General features: G+C 45.0%; 1 protein-coding gene across 2 annotated transcripts in view; it reads right to left on the bottom strand.

The window, feature by feature from the left end:
- Lar (tyrosine-protein phosphatase Lar) overlaps positions 1–12,543 on the bottom strand; it is a 237,016-nt gene that overhangs the window by 110,840 nt on the left and 113,633 nt on the right. The window contains exon 1 of one of the 2 annotated variants that reach the window (XM_076377451.1): positions 5,181–5,206. The exons of the other annotated variant lie outside the window; for it this stretch is intronic. Within the exon in view, the coding sequence (XP_076233566.1) occupies positions 5,181–5,187 (7 nt within the window). The 5' untranslated portion in view covers positions 5,188–5,206. Of the gene's footprint in view, positions 1–5,180; positions 5,207–12,543 lie in introns of those variants that run through there. 2 annotated transcript variants of the gene reach the window in all.

The raw sequence follows: 12,543 nt of genomic DNA, 5'->3' as shown, positions 1-12,543 counted from the left end.
TCTGCATGAGATTTGAATAAAATTACCCGTTACCCGCCGTCGAACGTATTACGAAATCGATCGTGGCGATTGGCCCGGATTCCACCCAAAAATACCGCCCGATTAATTTCTCTCGCGAGAGCAGCCCCGAGAGCGGGCAGAGATTTCAACGCGGTCTCGCCGGCTGAATCCATTCGTCGATTAATTTCAATTCTTCGGCCACGAAGCCGCCCGGAACAGGTTGATGATTCGAATTTAGCTGCGACGATGAGATTGATTGATTTACGAGCCGGAACTCTGGCAGGACCACGACCTCGTACTCTCGATTCTGACCGCGTTCGACGTGTAGTGGGATACTGTCTCCATGATACGCTCATGTTTCCTTGGGCCTATAGTACTGTCTCGATACAGGCTCGATGGGACATGCGTGGGGATTGGTAATACTGTCTTGTCTCGATACGAACTTGTGTATACTGAAGACACTTACTAAATACAAAAGTCTCTCAATGTTTGATGTTACTAGTTTCTTTATCTATTGACAGATCACTCTTTAAGAGTCCAGGTGATCATTCAGTTAAGTCATATTGTTTCGTCTGTCACTTTGCAACTAGTGTTATCAATTGTTATTCATGAAGTGCACTGATAATAAGGTTTGGAAAAATATTCCACCGGAGCATTTACTTTAAAAGGGTCAACCAGTGTGCCACACATATCAAGACAGCACCTACTCTAGCATCTACTAGAAAGTACGGAAAGAGATGAAATTCTAGAATCTTCGAACATGAAGAATCACCAGCAGATGAACGCGCAAGCTATGGAAGGAGAAGCCGCGCAACACCGGTGCCATTTTGCTCGGGCATGAAGTGTAAACATCACGGCAGTTTACGTACGCGCGATGGATTCTCATCAACGAACGACGATGTTCGATGGCGGCGAAAAAGGGAGATGAGGCCGGGGAAGGACGAAAGCCGACGGTGGGGCTGCGGTTGCGATGGAAGGGCGCGGCGGCCGCAAGCACGTTCGAGTGTACATTACGAGGACGCAACTTTATCGTAAATAATTGCGCGAGCCTTATTCGCATTTTAGCGTATCGAAATCCGGTCGTGCTTTTCGTCCAAGCCAAAGCTCGTGGGGGGTAACAGGGCAAATATTAATTTAAATGGTTTTCGAAGCAACCCCTCTGCACACAAGCAGTGATTCGCTTAACAGCTAGACAACAGCGGCTCACGCTCGCACGATCCAGCTTTCGGTTTAGTTTTCAAAAGGTCCGTCGCGTTTTCTGCACGTTTGTACGGGCACAATGCGCCAACAATGGGGAATAGAATTCGGCTGTGCAGATTAAATAATGAAAATTTTCCGCCGTCCTCCACCGAACCGTGAAATTGAATTTATACGCTGGCGTGCCGTTATTGGCGTTTAAGTATTATTGCTTGCTATGTCGTTGCGTTCCCTCTCATCCTCCGTCGGGATAATACGTTCCACGCGACGCGTTTGCAATTGTCGCGTATCGTCTCGGTAGTGATCGGCTTCTGAGTCAGAGAGCTGACTATGGAACAGGCGGACAACTTGGCAGAGCTGAGAAAACTGGCGCAAAATAGAAACGACACGGAGGATCGGTAGGCTATAAATGGATACGAGGAAATATGTGTACATATATAGGTAACTAAATTTTCAAAAATGGACACAGGATGAGAAAATAGTGGATTTGCGATTTAGAGTCCAATTGCTTGTAGCTATAAATAACTGACACAAATAATTGATATATGGTGATTGATGACGCACACGTTTTTGACCGCTAGATATATGTAATGACGTTTTTATTTGGTTATTGGATGAGTAAGAATAGCAATTAATCGAATTATATTTAATGCAATATGTCTGTGTCTGACATTTGCTCACTATAAACTCGTTATCGATTATTAGGAAATTTTTGTAGCATAACTGATATGTATTTGAAAATTATTTTTTGATTGACAAACTAGTGTGGCATGTTTCACTCATGTGTAAATGTTTAAAAAAAAACTATGAAGTATTGCTATTTTTGTGACGTGTTTTAAGATAATAGGTCTAGCTCAAAATTGTGTAGGTTTTAACAATCAGGAGTGTTTCCGTATCCAAATTTCGCTTTGCGTCAGATTCCTCTATCTTCTATCTGCACGTCTGACCAGTTCTGTTCTACTTCACTGCTCGCGCTGTTGTGAATGCGTTTCCACCGACCCCTACTACTTGCTTCTATGCAAGCTATTGCGTCGAGGAGGACGACCAACATCTCCCAAGGCAGTCGCGATTGTTTGCCGCGGATTATTCGCTTCTCAGGTTTCTTTAACGAGATACGTAACGCAAAACCGACGAACACCGTGGAAGAAGAGTGAAAATACAATCCTCGAAGGAGACGACATAAGAAACATGCAAACTGAAAGAGAATTTATGGATTATCTTGTACCTCTTTTAACTTTCTCTATTACCCCTTCGTCCCACATTATCGTGATCGTGAAAAATCATAGACAATTGCAAGAATTTTCCGCGAAAAGAAAGCTCAATCGAAAGCCTTTGACCCTATCAAGATTTCGGGTTCGAAACAGTCGCTGGCCCTTGTGTTTCCAAATGCAGGCTCGCAGACTAGGAAGAGGAAGGGGCGAACAAGCGTGCACGGGTGTATGTCGTAGCACAGCTCAGGTCTCGATACGTATGCAAAGCGACCACGTTTAACCGAGTTCTCGCCAAGAAATTCCATTAGTCTGGTCGAACCAGGCGACGTCGGGACAATGGCGAGGATACACGCCAGTTTCGGTGAACAGAGCCGTGACTGGTTCGCTGGCTGACTGTTTGGCTGCTTCGGGGAACGCGAAATCGAGTCGTCGAGCGATTTCGAATCAACGCGTCTGGTAGCGCGGATAATTCAATTTGAATATGGATGTGTATCGTCGTCAAACTCGAAAATACACGATTCGCTATCCCCTATCGATTCTACGATCATTCAAGTATCTGTTTGCTATCTTTCCTCACACGTACGCACTGCTGTTCCCTCCACGAACTTAATTACCCGACTAACGCTCTCGGTCTAATAAATTTTTTGCTCAGCAACGTTAGAACAGTCAGAAGCCAGAGGCGGGGTCCAAGGCAAGGTCTATCTCTCGTTCTTAAGAGGGTCTCCACGGGTCTATAACGACGACGCGACGCGGAGCGAGCGAGAACGTCACAGGGCCTGCGCTAAATTTATGCAAATGTATGCCGGCAATATTCTAAATAAGTAGCTTCGCATCTGGCCCCCACCTCACGTCTCACGCCGATATCTCGACGCTCTGCTGCTTCTACATTCGACCGAACCACCAGCCAACCAGCGTTAGGGTTTCTCGTTTCTACGACTTCTCGCAACCAGTTTCCGAACGTCGACCAGCTTCTGAGTACACGTCCCTCTACAATTTGAATTTCGAATGATGGGTCTCCAGAATGCGTGTGCTCGTAAGCGAGAGACAGTGCCGAAGAGCACTTCAACATTTCGTTTTTAACCGAACCGACTAAGTCCAGCGACATGGTGCTGGCGGCAGCCGCTTCTAACTGGCTTTTAACGCTAATAGTGCTTTCAGAGCCATTTAAAGAGCATTTACGAAACAGAGAAGAACGCGAAAGTTTAGCGCTCGCGGATCTTTTTACTTCCCCGCGATACCTAGGAAATTAAATCCACCGGAGACCGAGTGAGTTTATTTTTACGTTCCATCGAGAGTACTTTGCGCTCTTCCTCCGAGAATAAAATCCACACAGCAAGTCCTGGCGCGGTAGGAAGGGACAAGAAGCAGCGACAGATTCAACGCAAAGGCGAATCGAACGGTGAGCACGGAAAGACGGGCTTCTCGAGGACTCAGAGGCTGACAATTGCTTTGAGGTGTAATGTAAAAGACACACTCGAGTATGGATTAGAAAGGTTTTCTGCGGCGGATGACACGGTACTCTAATCAGCACTCGGTTAACGCGGTTAATTGCGCTTCAATTAACAGCTTCTGCAGCTGCGACTTTCTTGCGCTCAGAACTTTCACAATCCTCTGCCACAGCGTGCAATTAGCCAGTGAGTCCTTTCGCGCATTAAGATTCGTAAAAACTACGTGAGGATGTGCCAGAAGGAAAATTGCAGGGAGATAAAGTCGAAGTCACACCGTACTTGCAGAATGATGTATTCTCTGCATTTAAGTATGGTACGTGGGAAGACTCTAAGGAAAAAGATCAAGAACATACCTAGCCGACTGTCACACTTTTTAAGAATTTGATCAAAGGACGTGAATATTTAGCGTTCGGAACATCAAATTACACTGTTTCCATGGCATTAACGCTCTCTCATGATCGCGAATCGAGTTGCTTCGAAGTCGATAGTTACTCAGAGAAATATATGGCTTCTTCGACGTTTCACTTGCTCCGTTCGCGTTCGCCGAGAAGTTTAGCATCGCGACGGGAAACTGCGACGCGAAACTGCGACGCATAGGAAACCGCTAGCAGAAGAGTACGGGCTGGCTCGACTTTTCGATCGAAACTCGATTCGGAGTCGGCAGCCGCGCTCTTGAAACGTATCGAACGGCCGCGGCCGAAGAACGGTCCACGAATAAATCACGGAATCAATTCCGATACGTGGTCGGTGCCGCCATAAATAAAATGCGCTAGATATCGTAGATCGGCGGCCGTTACACGGGAAGAAGGGGGGAAACAAATGACAGCACATAAGCGGACAGAAACGTTGGAAAGTTGGTCGGTGCCACGGCCGACACGGGTTGCGCGCGCGATATTTGAAATTCAAAGCGTGCCAGGGGCTCTCCCGATAAGAGCCCCGGCGACTCGGTGCAAAAATACACATTAGCGGATTTGAAATTTAGATCCGGCGCCGGTCATCCAGGCGAAATTGAGTACCGGCCCTCGAAAACAGGCCGATTTACGGCGGTTTACTGCGACTCTAACGAGGCCCTCGAAAGGTCGGCCGCGGAGAAACGTGGATTTACGCGAAAGAAACTCCTTGAGACGCCGTGTAGACGCTTTTGGTCCTCTCCCACCCTTGCGTTTTTACGTGCCGCCCCTTTCGTTCCCCCTCCTAGACTGTTTTCCTTCGTCGAGTCTTCGACGAATTCGCGGTGGTTGCGACTCGCGACCTTTGCCCTCCGCTTCGCGAACGCTGGCTGGAGCTATGCCACGCACGCGGCATGCGTGGTGCTCGTACTTACTTGTCATGTACGTGATGTACTGCGAGTCGCTGATGTTTCCTGAAAGAAGCTCGTTCAGTCGTGTCGTCGAGTATTGTCGCGGAGAACGCTCCGTGGGCCTCGAAGCGTTCCGCTTGCTTCACGTGCGCACGCTCGTGTACTGCGATCCTTTTTAAATTCGGAGACCTACGTGCTTTCGTCAACCGATGACGAATTTTACGCGAAAGTGGATGGCTCGCGATTATTATTTGATGATGGCAGCGATTCGAGGGACATGCATACTGTGAGAGGAAAGTGAATAAGTATTGTATTACTTCTCGCATATGATTGGCCAGAAGACGCTTTAAGAAGCAGTCGTTAAATATTTTGTACTCAAGCTTTGTTATTTTCGTACCTTTCTTCATTTTTGTCTCTTGTATTTTTTATCGTGCTGGAACGTATGAATTGTTAATCTTGTCATTGTGTATTCAAAAGAATTTCTCGATGGCGAAGAGTAAAGGAATCTAGGAACTTCTTTTGAATATTCGTTTTTTAAATCTTCAACGAGGGGATGAACAGTGTAGTTCTCACATGTAGATGCTACCTATATGACTCAGTTTCGTAATTTGGCGCTTAAACTCTTTATGTACTATTCCATACTGTTGCTTGCTTAAAGACGAAATACCACTATAAATCCCCAAAAATTTCACAACTTAATTAGTTGTTACTTTAACCTTTAGTTACTATGAACATGGGCTATGCATCGCTATAATAACCTTCCACTAAAATATTTTTTGTGATGAAACACTACGACAGTGGCTTCCTCCTAAGGGTATACGTCCACTTGTGAGTAAAACTATCGCGAGTTGCTCTCTAGAGTACTCTAGATAGTGAATCTATCTCGAACAGTAACTCTCACAATCAGTTACTCTCAACGGAGTGTCCGGCAGTGAATAGACTATCTGAGAGTACTCTCGAGAGCAACTCGCGACAGTTTTATTCTCAAGTGAATATGTATCCTAAGTAATGTTCTTCGACAAAATATCAGTACAGTGTCTCAATTGTTTCCTCAAGTTGAAAATCGTGGGCATTGTGTGTACGATATGAAGAATATTTTCACTTCGTTTCAAAATAATTAAAGGAATACTATACACACAAGATACTGTCCTGAAGTAAACTGTAAATATCGAGACTGAAATGATGCAATGTCAACATCCTTTACTCGATTATAAAAAATTGCTCGTTTAATATCCTGCAAACCATTCGAGCCAGCGAACCGAAATTTTACACCAACTAAATTCTTCACATTATTCACAGATGTCAGGTGTCTAAAAAAAATTATGCTCCCGAAATTTCTCACCCAGGTTCACGTTCCAGCGTCAGAAGGTCTCGTTCGCAAAGGATTAAAGGCGCCGTAATTTACTCTGAACAAGCGATCCCACCGTTAACAAACTCTCTTTATAATAACGCAGAGCACGGTATCGATGTTCCTGCTCTATCTCCAGCTCGTCGTCGATGCTCCCTCCCCTACGTAGGGCGCGTCGAACACCCTTTTAACCTTCCCGATCTTTCTTCTCCGACGTCGACCTATTAGTTAAATGTTTCACCGATTTTTCCGTTGGCTCGAGATAGGGCAGCTCCTCGATAACTCTCGGATCGGGACCGCGCACCCTTGACATTTTTCTTCGCAAGCGGCAAGCCATGCATCCTCTCGCCTTTGAAAAATTCTTCGACCCTGGTAGCCTCGGTTGTCTCCGATCGAGTGGAAGTGTTCCCGCGCGACAGCAGACCGATTTCACCGAAACCAGCCCTCGTCACGGCGACGTCGAAGCTTTAACTTTCACTGGCTCGAGCTATTTCGCGGGAATGCTGGAGTTACGCGCGTCTTATAATTAGTTCCCTAGAACGTGGCGCGAGGTTAAATTAATGCTTCGACGGAACGCCACAGTCGAATTTTCCTGCGCGATCACTCGCCCAATTTAACAGCGGGCGAAGCTCTATGACGCGTGGCTTGACGTGGAAGAAACTTTGAAATCGACTATGAGAGAGAACACTAGCAAGAAGAGGGAGCACACCATTACCTTAATATAGGTTTGTTGATCACTGATGAGTTTATATTGTGGGATAAGTTTCTCAGGTCAGCTTGTACTCATGGTGGCCCACTTTTGGTTTATCGGAGACCTGGGCGACAGTGCACGCAAGTAAAACTCCTTTGTTCTAAATAATTTCTAGCGAATACGATGTTTCCCTGCCATAAGCTCGGCATATTTATCATCAGTCGTAATTATTCAGAGCAAAGTAATTTCGTCGTCGTGTACTCTCGTTTATGTCGTTGTCGAAACAAATAGGAAGAGTGGATGAATAATTTCGCTTCAGGAACGTGGTTCTCGCTATGAACTCGCTGACAGATAGTGTTAGGCTACACTGTAATACGGGGCGATTCGATAGAGGGAATACCGTAAATCGATTCCCCAAGCCGCCTTTCGTTAATAAGGAGCAGCGTTGCGAGAACCGATAAAGAAGGCTGGAAGAAATAGGCAACTGCTGCGAGTGGATATTCGAGTGAGTCCACGGTATCGCCGCCATTACCGCGAAAGCACGTCGATGTCGTAGTCGGCGATCCGCACATAACATAGCTGACCTATATACTAGCCGCGACGAGCATGCCAAAGAGAGATTCCTATCGCGATCACGGCTGCGCAGGCGGGCGCGGGCGAGCGAGCGAGCGAGCGAGCACTTTCACGGGGGCAAACGATTCCATCGCTATCCGAACACGCCGATCCTCTTCGTTTGCCGATGCTCGCCCCTATTTGCTTTCCATCGGAATCCAACCGACGCTGGCCTGTCTATCGAATTTGACACCGGTCGGAATGGTCGTCGTAGTTTATCCTTTTTCGCTATTTTTCGTTTCGCGTTTAGGCGAACGCAAATGTTAAATCTCAAATAGCTGATTGTGCGAGAATATATATGTATATATATCTTATTCAATGGCTCGCGTGTATGAAAGAGATAGAGAGTATCGATGCGGTCAGATTCGTCTGAGCTAGGTGTACCAGAGCAATGTTTCACGCGATACGTCCTCTTACCATAACCCTACCAATTGGATTAATTCTGAAACTACAAGAGAGTTATTGATTATTGAGAACAATTTTGCCAAAATACTTACATGCTGCTATCGATTATTATATGCAAACCTAGTTGAGGTACATACTATCCATAAATGACCTGAGAATATTTACGAATCGATTCCACAATTAACCTTCTTAAAATAAGGAGTATATTTCTGAATTTTTATAGAGCAATGCTTTAGGATAACGCTAAAAGAAGATTCAGCAGGCCGAATTGGAACGGCCATTTTTGAACGACACGGAATAATTCACGAGAAACTGCCAATGGTACGGTTACGATTCGTTGGGGTATTCGTGGCAATAATTAACGGCGGTTTCGCCCAGAGCGTAAATAAAACTTCGGTATATGCGAGGATCGATTGGCATGGCCACAGAGTGAAAAGAGAGCCTTGTGAAATTTTTATTATCAGTCGTTCATGGAAACCTTTCCTCTTTATCGATATATCGGTTTACCAGGTCAACAAATTTCCTATTTCAACTTGTTAAGATTGTAAGGGTATCCCCACAAAAGTGCATGCTGCACTTAAGAAACCTATCATCCAGACGTAAGTCTGAAAGCCACAGCATGTATTCATTTTAGTAACCAGATGTATTATGTTAGTAACCACTGTCGAATAATTATACGAACAGCTCCGATAATATTAACTTATTAAAAAGAAATGACAAGAACAATCCGTTCCAGTGAACGTCGGTGTAAATCCAGGATACGTTTTGCGCGACGATTCACACTCAGCCGCGAAAAGGAACGAGATCGATTAAATTTCGGTACAGCTCCGTTGAAAATAAATGGTGGGACAGAGGGGAGGAGGAAATAAAAAGACAAATTGAAAGCTTCGAACCGGATTAATTTCGGGTAGTCGCGAGCGTAAGTCCGAAATCACGTTTCACGTTTGAACGTTTCGAGCGCTCGGACGTTCGGTTGCGGCTGGACGCGATCAAGAGAACGGATTTCTCATGGGAGATCTTGATCTACGACATTGCCGTGGTCGAACGAAACACCAAGCGGCAGTCTACACGAATTCGTGATCTCGTGTATCGGGCAAACTGCACCTAAAGATCTCGCTTGTAACCACTGTTTAGACATCTACACATTTAAACAGGATGAAATACTCGATAGGTCATGGACCTTTGCGTTTCCTGTTTTGTTGTATTCGCCAATGAAGGAACAGCAATTGAAATGCGAATAGGTATTTGTTGGTCGAAGGTTTGAAATCAATTGGAAGTTTCTATAGAGAGTATTCTGTGTGGCAAGGTTTTCCTAATAAAGAACAAAATAAACTGACAGTGAGTCATCCATAGGTACTTACATTATCATAAGTATTTGGACATTTGGTAAAACTTGATTAGAACAATCCAATCTTTAGTTACATGAAAGTTTTTCTAAATGGATTTATTGACATTAATGTACTAAAAATAGTGCCTGAAAGTAGATGACAAAATTGTTAATCATTTCGTTTATTTATATATCCATAACGGTATTGACCATTTGAAATAATGTGGTGGCTTTTTTATCGAACGTTTGTGCTCTGAATCTCCTCTTTTAGACATCCTATAAATAAGTCAATAGCTTTCTAATTTTAGTACCTCCTGAATTTTCCGATCCATTATATCAGATTGAAATCGGATGATTGTACTGATTACTACACAATTGTTTATTACTAGTCATCTATTCATTTGATAAGATTTTAAGCAAAAAAAGGTATTGTTCCAAATCACTCATTCGAAGAACATCGTAACTTCTTCAGCTATCTAAAAAGTGTAAAACCTACCCTGCTTTTTCGCCCCTATCGTACAAAGTGTTTGCGTCCCGAGTGCTCGAAACGTGCTAACCAGCAGCACGGAAAACGTTCCCGAGATTAGTCAAAAGACGTGCCATTGTGAAATCAATAGGCGTATCTCTTGAGCGTGAACGGTCGATCAGAATCGAGTTGAGTCGTCTCGGAAGCGAACTGCGCGAATAGGTGGAGGAAGGATCGAGATTTGAATGGTAGATGCCGCGACGGTGGTGTCGTCGTCGGCAGTTCCCTACCTCGAATGGCCTATCTGCTCTATACCGGACCGCTAAGAGGGCGGAATTGATTAAATAATTGGCCCCTTAGATCGGGGGCTAGTTTCTGGAATGAATACGCTGGCTCTCGGCCAAGGCTCGTTCGTGCTGTCGAGGATGGGGAGGAAGAAGGGCGGAAGGGGTTGAAAACCACTCCTTTGCACGAAGTAGCTCGCGCGACCGCCACGAGAGAACACCGTTACGCTACGTGGCGCGACCGAACCCGCCACACAGATCGACCAAAAGAGCCACCCTTCGCCTCGCCCCGCCGCGCCGCGACGGCCAGGCTGGCCTACGGTCGGACGACTCCACCGCTGTCGACCATTATACGTTTTAATTCTTTCCCAGCCCGTATCTGACCTGCCAATGCCACGTCATCGAACGTATTTCACCGCCTCGACGAGCCGCGTTAATTAACGTACCTTTATGCGAGCCGGGTCGATCGTAGTTTTTGCTATCGCGGAAAACGCCCACTCTGGTCGAACGTTTCACGATAACGGCCGACGATCGAGTTTAAAACGGTCCTGCGAATTTTCCGCGCTTTTCAGCCGTTCGTTTATCGTAACCAGATAAGATACGCGGCTGCCGTTTCGTCCCTGTCCCTTGCATTACGACACGGAATCGACTTTTTTTTTTCCCGCCCCGACGTCCACCCCTGACCAGACCCCCTAATGTAAGGAACGATTTCTGCCCTGTGCTCGCACTCGACGTAATATACTCTTTCACCTATCGAGGGTCGAGATCGAGTTTGCGGGCAGCGTAAACGCGACCCAATAAACAGAGCCCGTAATTTGAGTTGGCTGGCAAGCTGGCTCGGCGATTCGGTCAGCCAACCAGCCGTTAACACCCATGACGCGTTAAAGACCTCGGGACTTCGCGTGATAGCTCTTCGAGAAACTCGTTTCGGTTGATAGGAAGCATGCGATTAAAGCGCGACTACTCGCTCCGCTGCTATACTAATTAGGGCTCGGTTTCCATGACGCGTTGCCCGCTAGAATGCTTCTACGGTTCATGTGTGAACTTTAGTTGGCCTCGTCGACGAAACAATCGGTACGCGTTGCGTATGCTTCGATTTCGTTTTTATGTAAAAGTCTGAAGATTGGCGTGTATCGAAACACATGTTTCCTGAGAATTCTTATTCTAAATTGAGCATTTTTTTATTCAAAGTAATATAGTCGCTCAAAGAGTTCATACATTTCGATACTGCAAGAGCTAGTATACAGTCGGTAATATTTTGTAACAAACCATTTTTCCTTATGTCAATAAAATGTATCATAACATTCGATTATTGGAAAACATTTAAATGTACATATTATCTGTGATACCAACCCATATTTATGTATTGTGTTTTACTCTATTCCATTTTGTGCTATTATTCTCTTTGTATTATTACTTTAAATATTTACTTTACTGACAAACAAACTTTCACTCACAGAAAACTGCGAAGTAAATATTTTTTATACATTTATTAAACTCTGCACCGTTTTTAATACACATAGCTTAAAAATGAAGCCACCCAGGAACGATTTGACAAGGAACATGTAACAATGGTCGGCAACTGAATTGCACATTAACTACTGAACAACCCTTTCGTTTGTTTTAGACCTTCTCATTTATAAATACGCTCGCAGGTATGTATATATTTGTTATATCCTTCCACGTGCCTACACGTAAACCAATCAATCACCAGCAAGCTGTGTCAACTATATCAAATCAGAAATAGTCAACAGAAAAATGCAATAGTAAATGTTAGGGAATACAAAACACACAGTCACGAGATCAATTGAAGCCACCAACTTCTATGCAAAAAAAAAATTCGTCGAATAAATACAATCCACGGACTTATTTTTTTACTCTAACTACGACGAAAATATTTTTATATAAACCGCAAACTATTATTTCAGGCGCGAGATACATGTAAAATTTCCAAAAATCGTGTTCGTAGAGGTACATGTCTTACCAGTGCGATCGACATCGAGCTTCTTCCCATCTGCATGCAACAGAGAGCCTCTCAAAGGTCTTATACCGCCTCAATCGTCGATGTCGCGGGATAATTCGAAGGGAGGCTAATCGATTCGTCGGGTAAGCGGCTCTCCTCGATTGTGTTTGGATACGGGAAGGAGGCACACGATCTGAGAGACGAGCGACGTTTTCGACGCGAATCACGAGGCGTGGAACGAGCCCGAGGGCAAGAGGAAACGGGACGAGGCGAGGGGAAGCGTTTTCGGAG

The sequence above is a fragment of the Calliopsis andreniformis genome, chromosome 5, assembly GCF_051401765.1.
Source record: "Calliopsis andreniformis isolate RMS-2024a chromosome 5, iyCalAndr_principal, whole genome shotgun sequence".
Lineage (NCBI taxonomy): Eukaryota > Metazoa > Arthropoda > Insecta > Hymenoptera > Andrenidae > Calliopsis > Calliopsis andreniformis.
Note: the sequence above shows the minus strand (reverse complement) of the source record. Positions and strands in the feature narration are given on the sequence as shown.